The sequence below is a fragment of the Scleropages formosus genome, chromosome 6 (genome assembly GCF_900964775.1).
Source record: "Scleropages formosus chromosome 6, fSclFor1.1, whole genome shotgun sequence".
In the NCBI taxonomy this organism is placed as follows: Eukaryota; Metazoa; Chordata; class Actinopteri; order Osteoglossiformes; family Osteoglossidae; genus Scleropages; species Scleropages formosus.
This window is the reverse complement of record NC_041811.1, coordinates 11,784,904-11,801,321: the sequence shown is the minus strand read 5'-3', so window position 1 is coordinate 11,801,321 and position 16,418 is coordinate 11,784,904. Positions and strand designations below refer to the sequence as shown.

At 46.4% G+C, this 16,418-nt stretch overlaps 1 protein-coding gene across 2 annotated transcripts; it reads left to right on the top strand.

Moving 5' to 3' along the window:
* Positions 1-311: 311 nt before the first annotated feature.
* fam78ab (family with sequence similarity 78 member Ab) lies at positions 312-11,794 on the top strand. 2 transcript variants are annotated; one of them, XM_018740287.2, is made up of 3 exons: positions 312-417; positions 540-846; positions 9,660-11,794. In XM_018740287.2, exons 2-3 carry the CDS (start codon positions 584-586, stop codon positions 10,183-10,185), a joined length of 789 nt encoding a protein of 262 aa, XP_018595803.2. In that variant the 5' UTR covers positions 312-417; positions 540-583; the 3' UTR covers positions 10,186-11,794. The 2 variants fall into 2 exon arrangements, with proteins under 2 accessions (XP_018595803.2, XP_018595802.2); XM_018740286.2 differs by lacking the exon at positions 312-417 and having other exon boundaries at positions 426-846.
* Positions 11,795-16,418: the final 4,624 nt, after the last annotated feature.

The window sequence follows — 16,418 nt, the reverse complement described above, 5'->3', positions numbered from 1 at the left end:
AGCTTTGAAGTCACAGGGCCTGAGGTGGATGTCGCACACCGTGCGCGAGCGTGTGCGTGAGTGTGTGTGAGGCCGCCCGTCTCTAAGATGACACGCAAGAAAACGGCAAGAAACGGAAGAGAAAGTTGCATCACGGAGGCTTCGTGATGCTCGGAGTGACTGGTGGGGGGGGGGGGGCACGAAAGCGGAAAAGGAGCACGTGCTCTTCTGCCGAACCAGCCCACACGGCCACTTGCCAACTTTTCTGGATTATAGCGCAGTTCTGGTGAAGAGACACGCGTGAGCGGAGGCGCGAAGCAAATGGATGGTGAAGTTGCGCGACGAGCGGAGCGGAGCGCAGCCCGGATGCCGGGAGGAGGGTGACGTCGTCGTCTACGCCACACACACACACACACACGCAGCGGATTTTGACGGCAGGTGTGTGAGTGAGTGAGTGAGTGAGTGAGTGAGCGAGCGGGCGAGCGAGTGTGTGTGTGTGTAGGGGGGTCCGCCGCGTGAAGCTCCGGCACCCTCCCCCTTTATGTCCCCCTGCCCCGCAGGACACAGCAGCTCCCTGTGGACTCTATGCGTGTGGCTCCACGCCATGGGCTGCATCCAAAGCATCCGCTGCAAGCCCAGGAGTTTCCGCGAGAGCATCATGGTGCTGGAGGTGAACTCCTCCATCGACCAGAACCCCACCAGCATCGACGAGACGTCCAGCGTGGTGCTGCGCTACCGCACGCCGCACTTCCGCGCGTCCGCGCGCGTCCTCGTGCCGCCCGTGGCCGGCAAGGAGACGTGGACCGTGGGCTGGATCCAGGCGTGCAGCCACATGGAGTTCTACAACAAGTACGGAGCCAAGGGCATGTAAGTGGCGCCGGCGACGGTCGGGGACGGGTTCGAATCAATACGCCGCCGGCGGTGTTTCGGGCGCGGCGAGTACAAGACAAGTGAAGTATATTGCGGTGTCTTGCGTTGGTTGGTAACACCTGACCTGCAAATCGTAGCCAAGAAGTATATTTCCTTCTCTCTTCTAACATCCTCTATTTACAGCTGCTGGTGTCTCTGGATGCACAGACTCAGTCTGACTGTGACTCACGCGACACCCGCGTTTTACTTTCATTCGTTTAACTGACGCTTTTCTCCGAAGCGACTCACCATATTGACCCATTTATACCCATTTTTACTGGGTATGATACAGTAAGTACCTCGCTCAAGGGCAAGGACGCTGCACTAGCAGTAGCAGGTGGGATTCGAACCTGCAACCTTTTTTCATCCAGAAGCAGAAGCTTTAACCACTACAGTACCAGCTACACCTGCCTGTACTGTTAAGTGGTTGTAGGGAAGCCAAGTATAAGGAAAACTTTTATAATATAACATAATATATGTATTTAATATAGTGATGGGGGCAGGTTTGGCCGGGTCCTGCTCTCCGGTGGGTCTGGGGTTCGAGTCCCGCTTGGAGTGCCTTGTGATGGACTGGCATCCCGTCCTGGGTGTGTCCCCTCCCCCTCCGGCCTTACGCCCTGAGTTGCCGGGTTAGGCTCTGGCTCCCCGCGACCCCATATGGGACGAGCAGTTCAGACAATGTGTATTTACTATAGTGAGGGGGGCAGGTTTGGCCGGGTCCTGCTCTCCGGTGGGTCTGGGGTTTGAGTCCCGCTTGGGGTGCCTTGTGATGGACTGGCATCCCATCCTGGGTGTTTCCCCTCCCCTTCCAGCCCCGTGCCCTGTGTTGCCGGGTTAGGCTCTGGTTTGCCTCAACCCCGCTTGGGACAGGCGGTTTCAGCCACTGTGTGTGTGTATTTAATATAATATAATAAAATATTTAATATATACATATAATTATTATAATTATAATATAAATTCAGCTGATGTAAGAAGGCACGCAAGGGAAAAGCGCAAATTGTTTGTGAGGGTGGTGTCAGGGAACTAGAGGAATATGTTACGTGTTTGAGGACGAGTGCAGAACAGAAAGCGAGACAGGATGGACACACTGTCGATACAGCGTACAGATATGATGTCAGCAGCATTAACACAGTTGCCTACATTTATACACAGTTATGTTTGTGCTTGGCCTTTAGTTAAACATTAATAAAATAATTTGTACAGTGCACACTTCCTTTGTGTCCCTTTAATTCAAAATTCCTACGTTCTTTGGCGCGGCCGGTTCGTGATCGATAGAATGATGGTAAGAACCGGCTGCGATAATCACTTATCGTTGCCTATGGCTTCTAAATTGGATGTATATAAAACTGCACTGCTGGTAGTTTTCAAAAGGCCCTTTTTCACTTCACATGAAACATAACGTTACAATACCAACATGGTGCATTCGTAAGTTTCGGAGCCCGTGCTGCTGGTGAGACAGATAAGGGGCAGCAGCTATTCTTGGTTTCGCTGGAGAGGTGTTAACTCCAGCTCGCGGGTCACGTTCCCAAAAAGTGTAGATAAAAATAAGGAGGGGAGACATTCCCTAAATGACATTTCCAAGTCTCGTTAGCCCACATCGAATGAATGTAAGCCTAGTCTGTTTTGCATATTGTAAAAATAACAACAAAGTGGATTATGTCGCGTTCTCTGTTAATGTGTGCTAAAGGTAATGAGGGCAATTATGAAACAGTTTTTTTTTTTTTTTTTTTTAAGGCTTAACATAAGCAGTCACGTCCAAACTCGTGAAAGAGAAGCCATGCTCCGAAAGAGTTTTAAGTGCCTGCTGAATTTAATAGGCAAGAAGCCTGAGTTTATTTGGTCTGAGACAAGTAGCTGGTGATCTTCATGGCATATGGTGTCAACAGACATATGACTCACCATCATAAAAACTGCATCCATGTTTTCTGAGTGAGTTTTCCCAGTCGAAGACCAGCCGCACGGTTAAGATGATATCCTGGAAGAATTTCCCCAAAACTGGTCGCTATTCGGACAGGGGACATTGTGACCAAATGATACAGGTTGTCTCCCGGGGACAGTAATGCGTTCATGATCCCACAAAGTTGTTACACGTGTGTATTTCTGGAAATTATCGCACAACATGCATTCACAACAGTAAATTTTACCCCCTTTCCAGGAAAAAACAGCCAAAGTAGTAGGCGGAAATCCCAAAATACCGATCCACGCGGCTGTTACAAGAGCGAAATGGTACCTGATTCGTATATTGTTCAATCACATCTTCATTATGTGGGACCATCTCCTATTAGGCACGTGTGTTTATGAGTGTACTTAATATTTTCATTCTGTAACTGCCCCGATGCTGATTATAACTTGACTGACGCTCGTGATCGACTCCTCAGTCCCTAAATTAATTAATATTTAAACATAAATTTGTCAGATGTAAAGAAAGGCACGGGGATAAGCAAGCAATACATTTTTTATTAAAGAACGTAAGGAATAATGTGCCGACGTTTCGTGAAATTAAATGGCCCCTTCTAATATAAATGTTCTCTGTCGCAAGTAAACAACACGCACAAGCCTCCGTAAATAGTTGTCGGTGCAAAGCCTTAAAACTGGAAGTGTTAATCAGCTGCGAGAGAATTCAGACATTTGTAGGGGAGCTGGCAAGGCCCACACATTTGTGCTGACAGTTATGTGTATGGCAGATGCTTTTCTCCAAAGCGAAGTACAGCTCAGAGTAAACAAAAGTGCATTTCGGAACACCCGGGGGGCTTAGTTACGTACACACGATTAACGGAGCGCAGCTTGTTTGTTTCATACAGCCGTTTCGAGAAAGGAAATGGGTGCGAAAGAGATGAGTTTTGAGACCCTTATTGAAAGGTGGAAGGGATTCAGCAGTTGTGAGGGATGAGGAGAGTTCATTCTGGCTTTTTAGGGCCAAAACAGAATTGACGGCCTTTACGTTACTTCATTTAGTTGATGCTTTTTTCCAAAGTGACTTACAGCGTTAAGATACTTACAATTACTTCCCCATTTATGCAGCTGTGTAGTTTTTAGAGTAAGTACCTTGCTCATGGGTATTACAGATGGAGAAGAGATTTGGACCTGCAACCTTTGGGTCGAAAGGCAGCAGCTCTAATCACTGCTCTACCAGCTTTCCCTGGATCCACACACCTCTTCAAGTGTTTGTTTTACACTGACAGTTTAATTGCAAAAGTGGTATTGATTTTGGATTTTGGGCCATTATGGAAAAAAGCCAACGAAAAAGTTAAATCCGCACTGAGAATTATTCACTGTGGTGATTATGAGGTCGATCCCAAATTCTGCTCTTATGTCTGCGAGGGATGTCTACACTTCAGCAGACACAGCTGTGTGGAGTAGACACCTCTAGACAATAAATGAATGAAATCTGTTCCATGAAAATGAAATCGTGCTTATAATGTTGTTTATCATAAAGCCACTTTTTTTTATTGAAGTATCACTGTGCTTCAAATGCATGTTTTGTCCCAGCAGTAGACGTGTCAAAGAAGTACAGTTGGACCAACATGAATATTCCTGTGAATGAATGAATGAATGAATGAATGAATGTTGGACTTATGGGCTGAGGTCTTCAGGACATAAAGTATTGCTTCATATCTCAATTGGATCTAGAGCCTTTGTTGAAAAGAAAAAAAAGTTGGGAAATGTTTTAGTTGGTTAGGCACGTGGGTTTTATCTTAACTTTCTGCAGCACTGTGATCTGCAAGTAAGAGATTACAAAGACCGTGTCAAACGAGATAGTAGCCTCTCGGGCTTGGGACAGCCTGTTTTGGCCCAGATGTATGTGCGCGCTCCTCTTTCACTTTGCACGCCGGGCTAAGGGGAGAATGACTGGGAACAATTTTATTACCAGCTGTAGATTTAGAAACGCTTATTTTTCCGCCTATGAATCCGCTGATAGTTTTCCTTCGTGGGGCCGCAATATTCAGAGCCTCTATGCAAATTCTCCTCTTGCCGCACCTTCAAAGCAGCGCAGTACTGCTGACGTGGTATTAATAATCACATCATATAGATGGGTACCTTCTGGTGAGTCCCTTCCTGGGTATTTCTCATGCTTACAAAAAGTTGTCCATATATGTATAGATATATATTTTTTTTTGTAAAGTGGCAGTAACTTCCCAACAAAATATGTTGGATATCTAATTCGTACCTATACTGAAGGAACATTAGCTTCACATTATGAGAACATACAAGGGCTGAAGTGTGAAAGTACCTGTGCCCAAAGGCAGTCTTGCTCCAGTACATGCTTCTTCAGGTGTTTGAGGTTTTCAAGTTGGTCATAACATTAAGCTCACAATTTATGTGCCGTTAATTGCTAAAATTTTCCGCTGCTTAGCCTTATGGAATAATGTAGGGAAAGTGAGAAGAACTGATTAATTCCTACACTTAAGCAAGAGCTCTGTGCTGTCGAACCTCTGACCGCTTTTGGTAGTCCCACTCGCTAGAGGTCAACAGTGAAAAGTGTCTTTTTTTGGTTTTGGCTCCGATGCTGTGAAATTAGCTCCCTCCGCCCCTCAGAACCGCTGAATCCCTATCAACTTTCCGGAAGGATCCGAAAACCATTCTCTTTCAGATTCATTCCTTACCCAATCTCCTGCCAGCTTTGTAAATTAGAACAGCTGTAAATCAGACTGTAAGCTATGAATATATTTGCTGTTTGAATGTCACCCCTATAGGCATCCTCGTAAGTGACGTGAACCAGAAGAAAAGATGGTGTCAAAAAAAGCCTTGCTTTCACCGTCTGTATGTGAAGCTCTCTGCCCCTTGTGCAGCGTACTCTCCTCCGCTCGGAGTTGTCCGTCACGTCAGAAAAAAGCCTCTGCTAAGTGCAGGACCGCAAGTGTAAGTTCTGGTTAACTTCTGCTCAGAGGAGGAGACAACAGAACACAGCAGGATTCAGTGGAAGCAGTTCATGGAGATAAATCGCATTCAGAGTAGTTGAGGAATCTGACATCAGTCTCAAGGGGGTTGTCGTTGGTAGCCTTGGAGGAACTATTGCTGCAGATGAGAAGTGATGGACTTTGCACTGCATCTCTAACAGCCCAGCCTTCTGTTTCTCACACGGCGAGGCTTCTGAAACGGCTGAACAAGTTTCAACTTCGGCCTGATCAGCAGCGTTGGGGGAACAGCAAATCCTTGCTGATTTTACTAGGATTTTCCCTGGCACTTAGAGCCAGCCTTCTGTTCTCTGCAAGAACTCGCGCCAAGACCTTGAGCCGCTCTTCCGCATCCTCGTACTCCGTCGCCCCGAAGAACGAGGCGTCAGTGGGACTAACTCACGGGTGCGTAGAACCAGCCCCCGGGGGGTCTTAGCCCCCCACCTAGAGAGCAGCAAACACGCATTTTTCTCGCAAACCCGGCCGATTGTATGCAAACGTGACACAACATTAAACAAATGCGTCGCATTCCTTCAGCCGGTGCTAAACCAGTCACGCTGTACGCGGACTTTCGGCGTTGCCATGGCTATGACCCAAAAAGATGCTACCTTACACTAATGCATGAGAACAGAGGCTCATACAGTAACACAGTGAAAGACATTCTGCTGTCCTCTCATCCTGCAGTCCGTTTCATCTGCAGTATTTGCTGAAACAAGGTAGGGGGCGCAGTGGGTTGGACCGAGTCCTGCTCTCCGGTGGGTCTGGGGTTCGAGTCCCGCTTGGGGTGCCTTGTGACGGACTGGCGTCCCGTCCTGGGTGTGTCCCCTCCCCCTCCGGCCTTACGCCCTGTGTTGCCGGGTTAGGCTCCGGCTTCCCGTGAGAAGACCTGGAATCCCGTATGCCGACTGAGCACCTGAATCGAGCAAATGCTTTGGACCTTTACTTGCGCGGGGCACTGCTAGGCAAAGGAACCACAGCCACACCTCACTCAGCGTTACGCGTGTGTGCCATCAGTGAGCTCCCGGCACACCCGTTTGTACTGGGATTTAAAACACGAGTGACTGAATTTGATTTTTTTCCATGAAATATGCAGTCATGACTCATCACTTATAGTTCCAGTTATTGGTATCACCGTGGCCCTTGCGAAGCGCTGGAAAATGTATTCACTGCTACCTGACTTTTATTTCTAATAGAAAAAAAACACGGCAGATAAAGAGAACCTGGAGGTGTGCTTCGTATGATTACCTTATTTAGGGTGTACCTTTATTGTGCAGCGACAGTACGGCTGCATGGTCTGTAAATATATGTCGTAAAAGTGTAACATCACATTTACGTGCTGACGACGACTGTTCGGGGCCCGACCGGGAATTACGTCAGCCGGTCGCTGGAGCTGCGATCGATCATTTACCGTGTGCCGGTGCTGAGGCTGAACAAGACATCCTTCACCCCGGTGTCTGACACAGCAATTGTAGGCCGGAGGGGGAGGGGACACACCCAGGACGGGAAGCCAGTCTGCCGCAAGGCACCCCAAGCGGGACTCGAACCCCAGACCCACCGGAGAGCAGGACCTGGTCCAACCCACTGCGGGGTGGCTTGTAATTAACCTTTATTTGTTCTACTGAATTCTTACTTGCTTTGGAGAAAAGCATCTGCTACATGAATAAACTACAAAAGGAACAATTTAGTTCAAAAACTTACAATCTTAGGTTTGTACAACAAAAGCTACTCTGAGTTATTTACTCATTTATTCAAAAGAGAATTCTCACTAGAGTAATTCACGGTAAGTACCTTGCTCAGGGGTATTACACCGGAAGCTGGATGTGAGCCAGGGCTCCTCAAATCACAAGGCGATGGCTCCAACCGCTACGTTACCTCCTGGCCCGTGATTTGCTTATTGTTAGTTTTTCTCGGTCTTCCTCGTAGGTGATACCCGTGATGCTCCGTGAGAAAGAAGGCTGCGCTCATTTGACTGTATTTACCGTGTCATTTGAGTCCATTACGTGTATTTATTACACTGCGTTTATGGCGTCAGTATTTTCTTAACCTCTAATTTGCTTAGAGCCCAAGTGTCTTCCAGATAAATACATGTCCATGTAAAGAAGCTTTTCCTTCGAATCCAGTCCATTTGTTGCGTATCACCAGATCGCTACTGGACGTCCCTTCGTGCTCTTTAGAATATCTCTAGGGATTAAGAACTAAATGAAATTGTATCCCGCTGCGGTGATTCCCTACCGGTTACTGTGGCGGAGAGCTGGCGATCCCGTTGCTTATGGTGTGCCAGATGAAGCCGCCATCTGGTTTTATGACAGGAAGATCCACAGTTAACGTACAAAATTGTACAAACCGTACAGATTGTAATACACATAAAATTTAATATCTCTGCTGTGTGCCTGCTGAAGATAGGATTTTAATTTTAAATGTCACTGTGAACAGGATGAATCTTTGCATTGATTACAGTTGATGTGTTTTAACTTAGGGGGTGCGGTGGCGCAGTGGGTTGGACCACAGTCCTGCTCTCTGTTGGGTCTGGGGTTCGAGTCCCGCTTGGGGTGCCTTGCGATGGACTGGCGTCCTGTCCTGGGTGTCTCCCCTACCCCTCCAGCCTTATGCCCTGTGTTGCTGGGTTAGGCTCCGGTTCCCCGCCACCCCATATGGGACAAGCGGTTTCGGACGATGTGTGCGTTTTAACTTAAACTGTCAACAGTGCAGTTTTTCAGCCTTTAGAACTGTGTGTGTGTGTGAGTGAGTACGTGAACCCACAAACTGGACAATCGCAGTGAGAGCGTATTCCTTTTCTGACACAAGCATTACAACGATCAGAATCTGTGACCACAGCTAAACCACATGACCGAAGCGGTCTCAGTCAGCAGGCCTCGGTGTGATTCATATCTCCGTGTAAAGTGCGTGATGTGTGTTCTGCCTGTAAAACGCAACGAGCTACGTTTCGTCCGTAAAAAGTTGCACAAAATGCACTCTGTGGTCTTTGGCTTTCAGTTAAACTTTCCTAAAACAATATAAAAAAAATATTATTATTATTTAGGCTTAGACACATTTACCCAAGAGTAAAGTATAAGTGTAGCTGTGTGTACAGTTTGTTATTTTTAGTAGATCATTTAGGTCATTTCAAGTACTTGCTCCAGGGTACGACAGCAGGACCGCTCCTAGGACTCCAAGCGGTGACCTTTTGGTTACAAGTCCTTGTCTTTCACCCACATGCGACATGCTGCGCCTTTTTTGGGATTTTCAGGTAAAGACGTGTTTGCGCTGCAAACACTACAGCAGTCCGTGTGCGAACCAGCGCGCCGCACAGGGCACCAAAATATACCCGGTTCCACGAGAAGCTTCTTATTTCTCCCCAGATTGTAATCTACACCTTGTTCAATGGATGCATATCTTGTGGCTCCTATGGAGATTCTTTGCAGAAGCTCTTATCTGCTGCTTTCTGCTGATCTTCAGGTTCTGGGAGAAAGGTCACCCTGCCGAGAATGAATCGATAGGCTGCTGGAGAAGGGGGGGATTCGGAACTGCTGCCATCCTGGCAGAGGCGGTACTCGAAACAGGCTTGTCAGCAACTGCTGCTGTGCAGCAGTGAGCCACGTGGCACTGGGTTTCTGGAGATGGGCTGGAGTAGGGGAGGTCATCCCAACTTTGCTTGATTGTTGTCCTACTGGCACATATCAGATCTCGGTCGCACTAGATAAAGTCCTGACCGAAGCAGATTAATGTTCACCTTTTCCAAGATGAGTTAAAGAAAGGCTAGAGTCTACCAGGGCCACCAGTGAGCTGTTCCGATTTTTCCGCTATTTTTTCTGTCTGAAAGCCTGTTATGGTCCTTCGCAAGTCAGACGACTTCCACCTTCTTGACTTTCCTCTCAGGTCCAGTTGGGAACTCCCAGACCTGAGGGACGGCAAGATCGAAGCGATAAGTGACTCGGATGGCGTGAACTACCCATGGTACGGCAACACCACAGAGACTTGCACGATTGTTGGTCCCACCAGGAAGGACACCAAGTTCAACGTGAGCATGAACGATAACTTCTACCCCAGCGTGACGTGGGGCGTGCCGGTGAGCGACAGCAACCTACCGCAGCTCAGCAGCATCTGGCGGGACCAGAGCTTCACCACCTGGTTGGTGGCCATCAACCAGGCCACGGCCGAGACTCTGGTGCTGCAGACGATCCGCTGGAGGATGCGGCTGCACGTAGCCATCGATCCAGACAAACCCCTGGGCCAGCGGGCCCGACTGCTAGAACCTGTAGCCCAGGAGCAGCCACAGATCCTGGGCAAGAACGAGCCCATCCCGCCCAACGCCATGGTTAAGCCTAACGCCAACGACGCCCAGGTCCTCATGTGGCGTCCGAAGATCGGAGACCCCATCGTGGTCATCCCGCCCAAGTACTGACCTCTTCCTTGCTCGAGAGGGCGCGAGCAACAAAATACAACAACGGGGGGAAACATGTTTACGATCAAGCTGAAGCAAGAACTGGAATTACCAATGCAACCATTCTACCTTAGGGTCGGGTATCACTGTGCTAATCGAAGTCATTGCAAAAACGAGAGAACTTTTTTGGCTTGCGTTTTTTTTTTGGCTCGCTTTCCTCGCATTTTACTTGTGCATTGGTTAACATGCGTGTTTGTTACGAACCTGCGGTGTGCAAATTCCTTTTCAGATGTGGGCAGTGCGAAAAGTACACAAAACGACACAAATGCGCATCGAGGGAAATGCTGTTTGTTGCTTAGGTTCATTTGACGCGCGAGACGTCGATCCGTGCTGCCTTAAGTTTACGTTGCTTTTCGCCGTAACATTTTTGCCTTAACCGATGTGTTTTTTTCGGCCGCTGCTGTAGTCTGACGGCGACTCCGTGAACCGGAGAGGAGTACGCGGGCGTAAATGTCGACCCACGGGACTGCCCATTATCCTTAGTAATGCATCAGCTCGAGCACCAGGTCAAGTGCGCCGAACCCGATGAACACATCCGCGCTACGGATACCGTCGAGGCATTAGAATGTGGCCAGAGCAGGCGAAGCAGGGACAAGTTGCGTTTCAGGGACAGTGTTGATGCGGAAGACCCCAGAGCTCGGGGGGGGGGCGAACCAGCGATCGCTGCTGGTTAGAGACCGAACCGTCAGGGGCAGCTTGCAGGGCTTCCCCCCCAAGTCTTCCGATTCTCCGGTGTAAGTTTCCAGCCCTGGATGCAGAGAGGCCTGCCTCCTCCACTACGCTGCCTTCCCTCGCCTCAGCAGCTTTCAACTGGAAAGACGCCATAGCCAGCCGGCACCCAATCGATACCGTTATTAATAAGCAATCATAGAACTGTGCCAGCGGTCCGGGGGGATGTTTAATAAAAAACCTTTAATAACGGCAGCGGGAGAGAACGCTCTCGACAAAACGTCAGCGGTGTAAATCATTCCTGCTTCATGCCCGCTGCCTGCTGAGGGCTGGGGAAGGGGGAGCGGGCTTCTCCGCTGACTAGATCGCCCGGGTACGAGGGCAGGTCGGCAGGCTTCGCGACTGGGCTGCGCGCTGGCACATTGGGTCATTCCACAGCTGCTCTTAAGACGCGAACATTTACCATTTATTTATTTATCTATTTATTTATTGGTTTGTGCAGCTCTGACTGGAAGCAGAAGGATTAAGCCCAAGCTGCGTACTCCCATATGGGAGGGTGGGTGTGGGCGAAGCTTTTTATCTTCATACAGCAGCAGTGATGACAGAGAGAAAACATGAATTATTCCTCGAATTACGAGTTCATGTGAACTGCGAGGCTGCAACCCTTGATGGCTTCACGGAATTTTTTTTTTTTCTAAATAATAGATTATATTGTTTTATTATGCAAGTGACAAGTTGCATAACCTGTGAACATTACATATTGTGCCCAAGTTATTTTTTTGTCTTCTTATGAGCTGCGTGTGAGGTCTGTTTCCAGGGGTGGGGAGAGAGCCATGAATGGGACTGTAAGGCTGTTGCCTATTTTTTGCATTTGTTGTACAGTATTTATAGGCCTTCAGAACAGCACTGAGCATGGCAGACATAATGCAGCTGCACTAGGTGAACTGAGTGATGACTCAAGTGTCATAAACACAAACACAAACACACACATTGACTGAAACCGCTTGTCCCAAGTGGGGTCGCGGGGAGCCGGAGCCTAACCCGGCAACACAGGGCACAGGGCTGGAGTGGGGAGGTGACACACCCAGGGCGGTACGCCAGTCCATTGCAGGGCACCCCAAGCAGGACTCGAACCCTGGACCCCCCCCCCCCACACAGCAGGTCCCGGCCAAGTCCGCTAGACTATCGTGTTTTTTTTTTTTTTTTTTTTGAAACTAAGGCCGGAGACTGCTGCTGTTCATATTTTGTGACTGATCCACCGATTCTCACCATTCCTGGGACAAAAGTATGGCTTTCCCCTTCTGCTTTCTGGCCTCTTGCTACTGTGCTCAGCTCAGATGTACAAGTCATGAGAGGTCCAGTTGAAACAATGTTTAGAAGAAACCCATATAAAATAAATACGAAAAAATGTGCTCATCTGCATTCAGATTCAAAAAGTCGACAAGTAGCTATTTGACCGTAAAACTCCTCAACACATAGGCAGTTTCTGCCGACACTAGCTCTAAAGATCAAACGTCGTTTACACTTTTTCTTGGCAAATGACAGTGGACACATTTTGATTTTTTTTGTATATCTAATTTCAGAGGTGGTCAGGAAACAGAGGACACATCATGTGGACAACTGGCCTGCTTAAAATAAATCAGAAGCTATAAGCTGCTGCGGCACAAAAAAAGATTTAAAAAAAAAAAAAAAAAATCTCAGCGGCATACATTATACCCTTAGTGTTATGTGCTTTAAGTTTATGATCTGTGTGAAATATTGAGATCCAAAGACTGCTGATATAAAACTGAAAAGGGCTGAACCCCCAAAGGAAGAACAAATCTCTGCGTCTGAGGGAAAACCTTTTCTTTTTTTTTTTTTTTGCTTTACGGCTTATGCGAACAAACGTAACGAAACGTCACTGTTCCTGGAAATTGTCTCCATCGCCGTAGCTTCTTCCGAGGTGACGATCATCGTGACGATATCGTGACCGCTTGTTGCTCTTCAATAAAACTGGCAGCTCAGAGCGGCGGGTGGGAGTCACGGCAGAACAGCGCTGCAAGACGGGGTGGATAACTGGTGTTTTTATTAAAATTGCAGCAAAACACAAAGTCCAAACTGATTTTGGCTTCTTGCTCCCCTAGGCAAACGTCTGACATTTGGTTTTATTAAGGCATCCTACATGTGTCACTGAGGGTTAGGTGTGTGTGTACATATATATATATATATTTCTTTGCACAGCCTCAGTGATCAGTCACAATTTTTCTAATACTTTTTGACTAATATGGCAGCAAAGTGCTGCTCTTTCTCAGACGGAGTGTGGGGAGCATACTTAGCTGTACAGGCCGCAATTTGGACACGAGGGTCCAGGGAATAGCTGCAGAGCACCTGGCACTTGCAAACGCTCGATACGGCAGAGCTGTATCGTCACCGTGCCGAACGGACTGCGTTCCTCACCTGTTTTCACCACGTCCCGTGACCAGGTGAAGGCAGCGACACGCCCTTCTTGTATTACCACACGATGTTGTATTATAAAGGATGAACCTAACTTGACATCAAGTGCTTCCCTGAACGTACCTCTGTGCCAGCTCTCCGTTTCATTTACTTTTGTGTGTTTTTAGTTTTCGGTGTTCTTGTAATTTGTTACCTCTCCTACTGCAAAGAGCCACGCCTCATTTCATAACGGACAACTGCTGTTCAAAGCTCTGCCCACTTGCATGGGGGTCATCTGAGCCCCTCAGAGGCCACTTCCAGCAGAACCCAAAACCCTCTCTAATGCATTACGGAGCTACTAGGAGTGTATCTGTCCTTTTTTTTTTTTTTTCTTTTTTTAATGGATTTCTCCATCTTTTGAGAGGAACCCACCTGGAAGACAGCAGCTCTACAGATTGATAATCGGCAGAGTGACTCGAAATCAATACCAGCCAAGTCATCCCCAAGCTTTCCAGGCTGTGAGAAACACACCCGCCTCCAACAAGTACCTCCATATAGATCAAAAATGCTGAAAAGAAACCAGAAAGGACATTATTGCTACAACGGGCTGGATATCGCGGTAGTTTCCATATTGACAGCCTCACCCTACCTCTCCGGAATGCAGCTAACAGGCATCTACCTGTCTGGGAAGCCCAGCTATGATAGTTCAGTTCTTCTGCTCTCATTTTTGTTTTTCTACTCCTGGATTTATGTGAAGCACATGATTTTTGACAGGATTCACATTATTTGTAGAGGGTTCAAGTTTGCAAAATGGTAGTAACAGGACAAAACCATTGGGACTAACACATTGAGATTTAATGTGTTTAATTCCCCCCCCCCCACACAGAACTGCTATATTGCATTGCTGAAGAATAAAGTTTCTCTTTTAATTTTGTCTTTGGCATTGATGCTTGCAAACAGGAATGTTTTGGTACATAAAAGGGTGAAAATGCACAAGAAAGTTTGATAACGGAAACGCGGGTATTGCATTTCTTTAGCGGTACGACTTCCTGTTAGTCCATCCATTGAGGCAGGCAGCTATCCCCAACATGAAAATGTCCCTCTTGCACCCTCTCAGCTGAAATGAAAAACCCAGTTGGCAGTTTGAATTCAGCTTCGGTACGAGTCGATATGACTTAAGCAGTATAAGGTTCATAATTTGGTAGGAACAAAACTTCAGTGGAATATTCTGGATCTGTGTACAGTACTTATAAAATGTATTTACCTCCCATGGACTTCTTCATGTTTTGCTTTATGACATTGAAGCTCAAAGAATTTAATTATTTGAAACTTATCAACAGGAGAACACTAATGTGAAAGTGAACAATTCTACAGTCAGTTGAATTCAACTGAAATTAAAAAATATTTATATTTATATAATAAATATAAAAGAAAATCCATAAGCATTCACTTCCTTCACCGGCACAGACTTAAATCAAGCATGGCACAAATTGTTTTTAAAAGTCACTAATGAATGGAGATCACCTATGCACAATTAAAGTGATTCCTGAGATTTTCAGATGAATACTTCTGTCTCTGGAAGTTTCTTACAGTTGATTAGTCAATTTCCTAACAAAAATTAAATCATGAAGCCAAAGGAACATTCTAACATTCTATTCTGTGTGCTTCACCAGTCTCACCTTTATGGGAGAGTGAAACTTACTTTTGGTTATCAAACTAAATTCTGTGTGTGGTGTAAGACAAACACCACACAACACCAGAAACACATCCATTCTGTGAAGGACGGTGGTAGCAGCATCATGCTGTGGGGCTGCTTGTCTTCAGCTGTACCTGCTTGTTTACGTTTACATTTATTTACGTTGATTTATTTAGCAGACGCTTTTCACCAGAGCAACTTCCAATGAACTGTATGTAGTGTTATCAGCCCACATACCTTATTCACCAAGGTGACTTACACTGCTAGATACAATGTTTTAACAATTTTTGCTAATATAAAATAAATACATCAAAGCACAGGCGGAATACTGGCGGAAAACCTGCTGCATGATGACTTTCCCACAGGACAATGAGCATAAACCCAAAGCCACACAGGAATGGCTTAAAAGCAAAAGTTGCCGAGTTGAAGCCCAGAGCTTCATTCAGTTGAGAAACTGTGGCAGGATTATTGCATCTCACTCACGGTCTCTATCCAATTTGACATACACTGAGCAGTTTTGCAATGAAGGAGAAGCAAAAACTGCAGTGCTAAAATATGCAAAACTGATACAGCCTTGAGTCTATTTGGATCAGTGTGTAACTGGTGTGAAAGCTGCCTCAACTAAATACGGGCTTGATGGGGTGAAGATTTAACCACCAAGTTCTTTTGTGTTTTAGTAATTAATTCAAAATTGTTTTGAGGAAATGCATATCCACTTTGACATAAAAGAGTATTTTCGGTTGATTAGTGTCAAAAAAGCCTAATTGAATCCACTGTGATTTAGTGCCGTAAATGAACAGCACACAAAAAGGTCAAAGAGGTTGAATACTTTGTATAGGTGCTCCAGTGCTGTATTAAGGAGGAAAAATGTTGTTTTTAATTAATCAGGACTTGGGGTGGAGTGGGGTGCTTTGTGTTCATTTCCACAGGCAAGAGATGCAGTTATGCTCAGCTGTCAGTTCTGTAGAGTGTTAAAATGTAAATTCTATTCCCTCTCTTGCCCAACCTTTACCAACACCACTGAATACACTATTTGAATACACAATTTGACTAGATCAATTCACTGAAGGGCAACAATACATGCTAATTTCCCTGTCAGTTGGTGACATTCAAAGCAGGAAAAGGAAGTACCAAAATGTCATATGGCATAAATACTGCTGGGTGGGCTGGTACAAGGTGTTTACCCTGAAAAGCTCCAAAACAATGTGTAACTTTATCAAGAAGCACAAGTGACTAAATATAATTTAGAAAATATAAACAAAATATAAACAAAAGTGTTCCAAATTTAAATAACATGTTTGCTTGCCCCAGAAAGTGTTTACTTAAGACTGAAACACACAGCCTCACATGGCCAGTTTCCCTCTTTTTTCAGGCCCCCTGACCACCTCAATCTCCAAGCGTGTCATTTCTCTCAGGT

What these genes read in the sequence shown, in the direction of transcription:
- fam78ab (XM_018740286.2), top strand. Translation starts at nt 521, where the DNA reads ATGTCCCCCTGCCCCGCAGGACACAGCAGCTCCCTGTGGACTCTATGC. An exon ending in AAGTACGGAGCCAAGGGCAT is followed by an intron (nt 847 to 9,659) that starts GTAAGTGGCGCC and finishes CTTTCCTCTCAG; the next exon opens with GTCCAGTTGGGAACTCCCAG.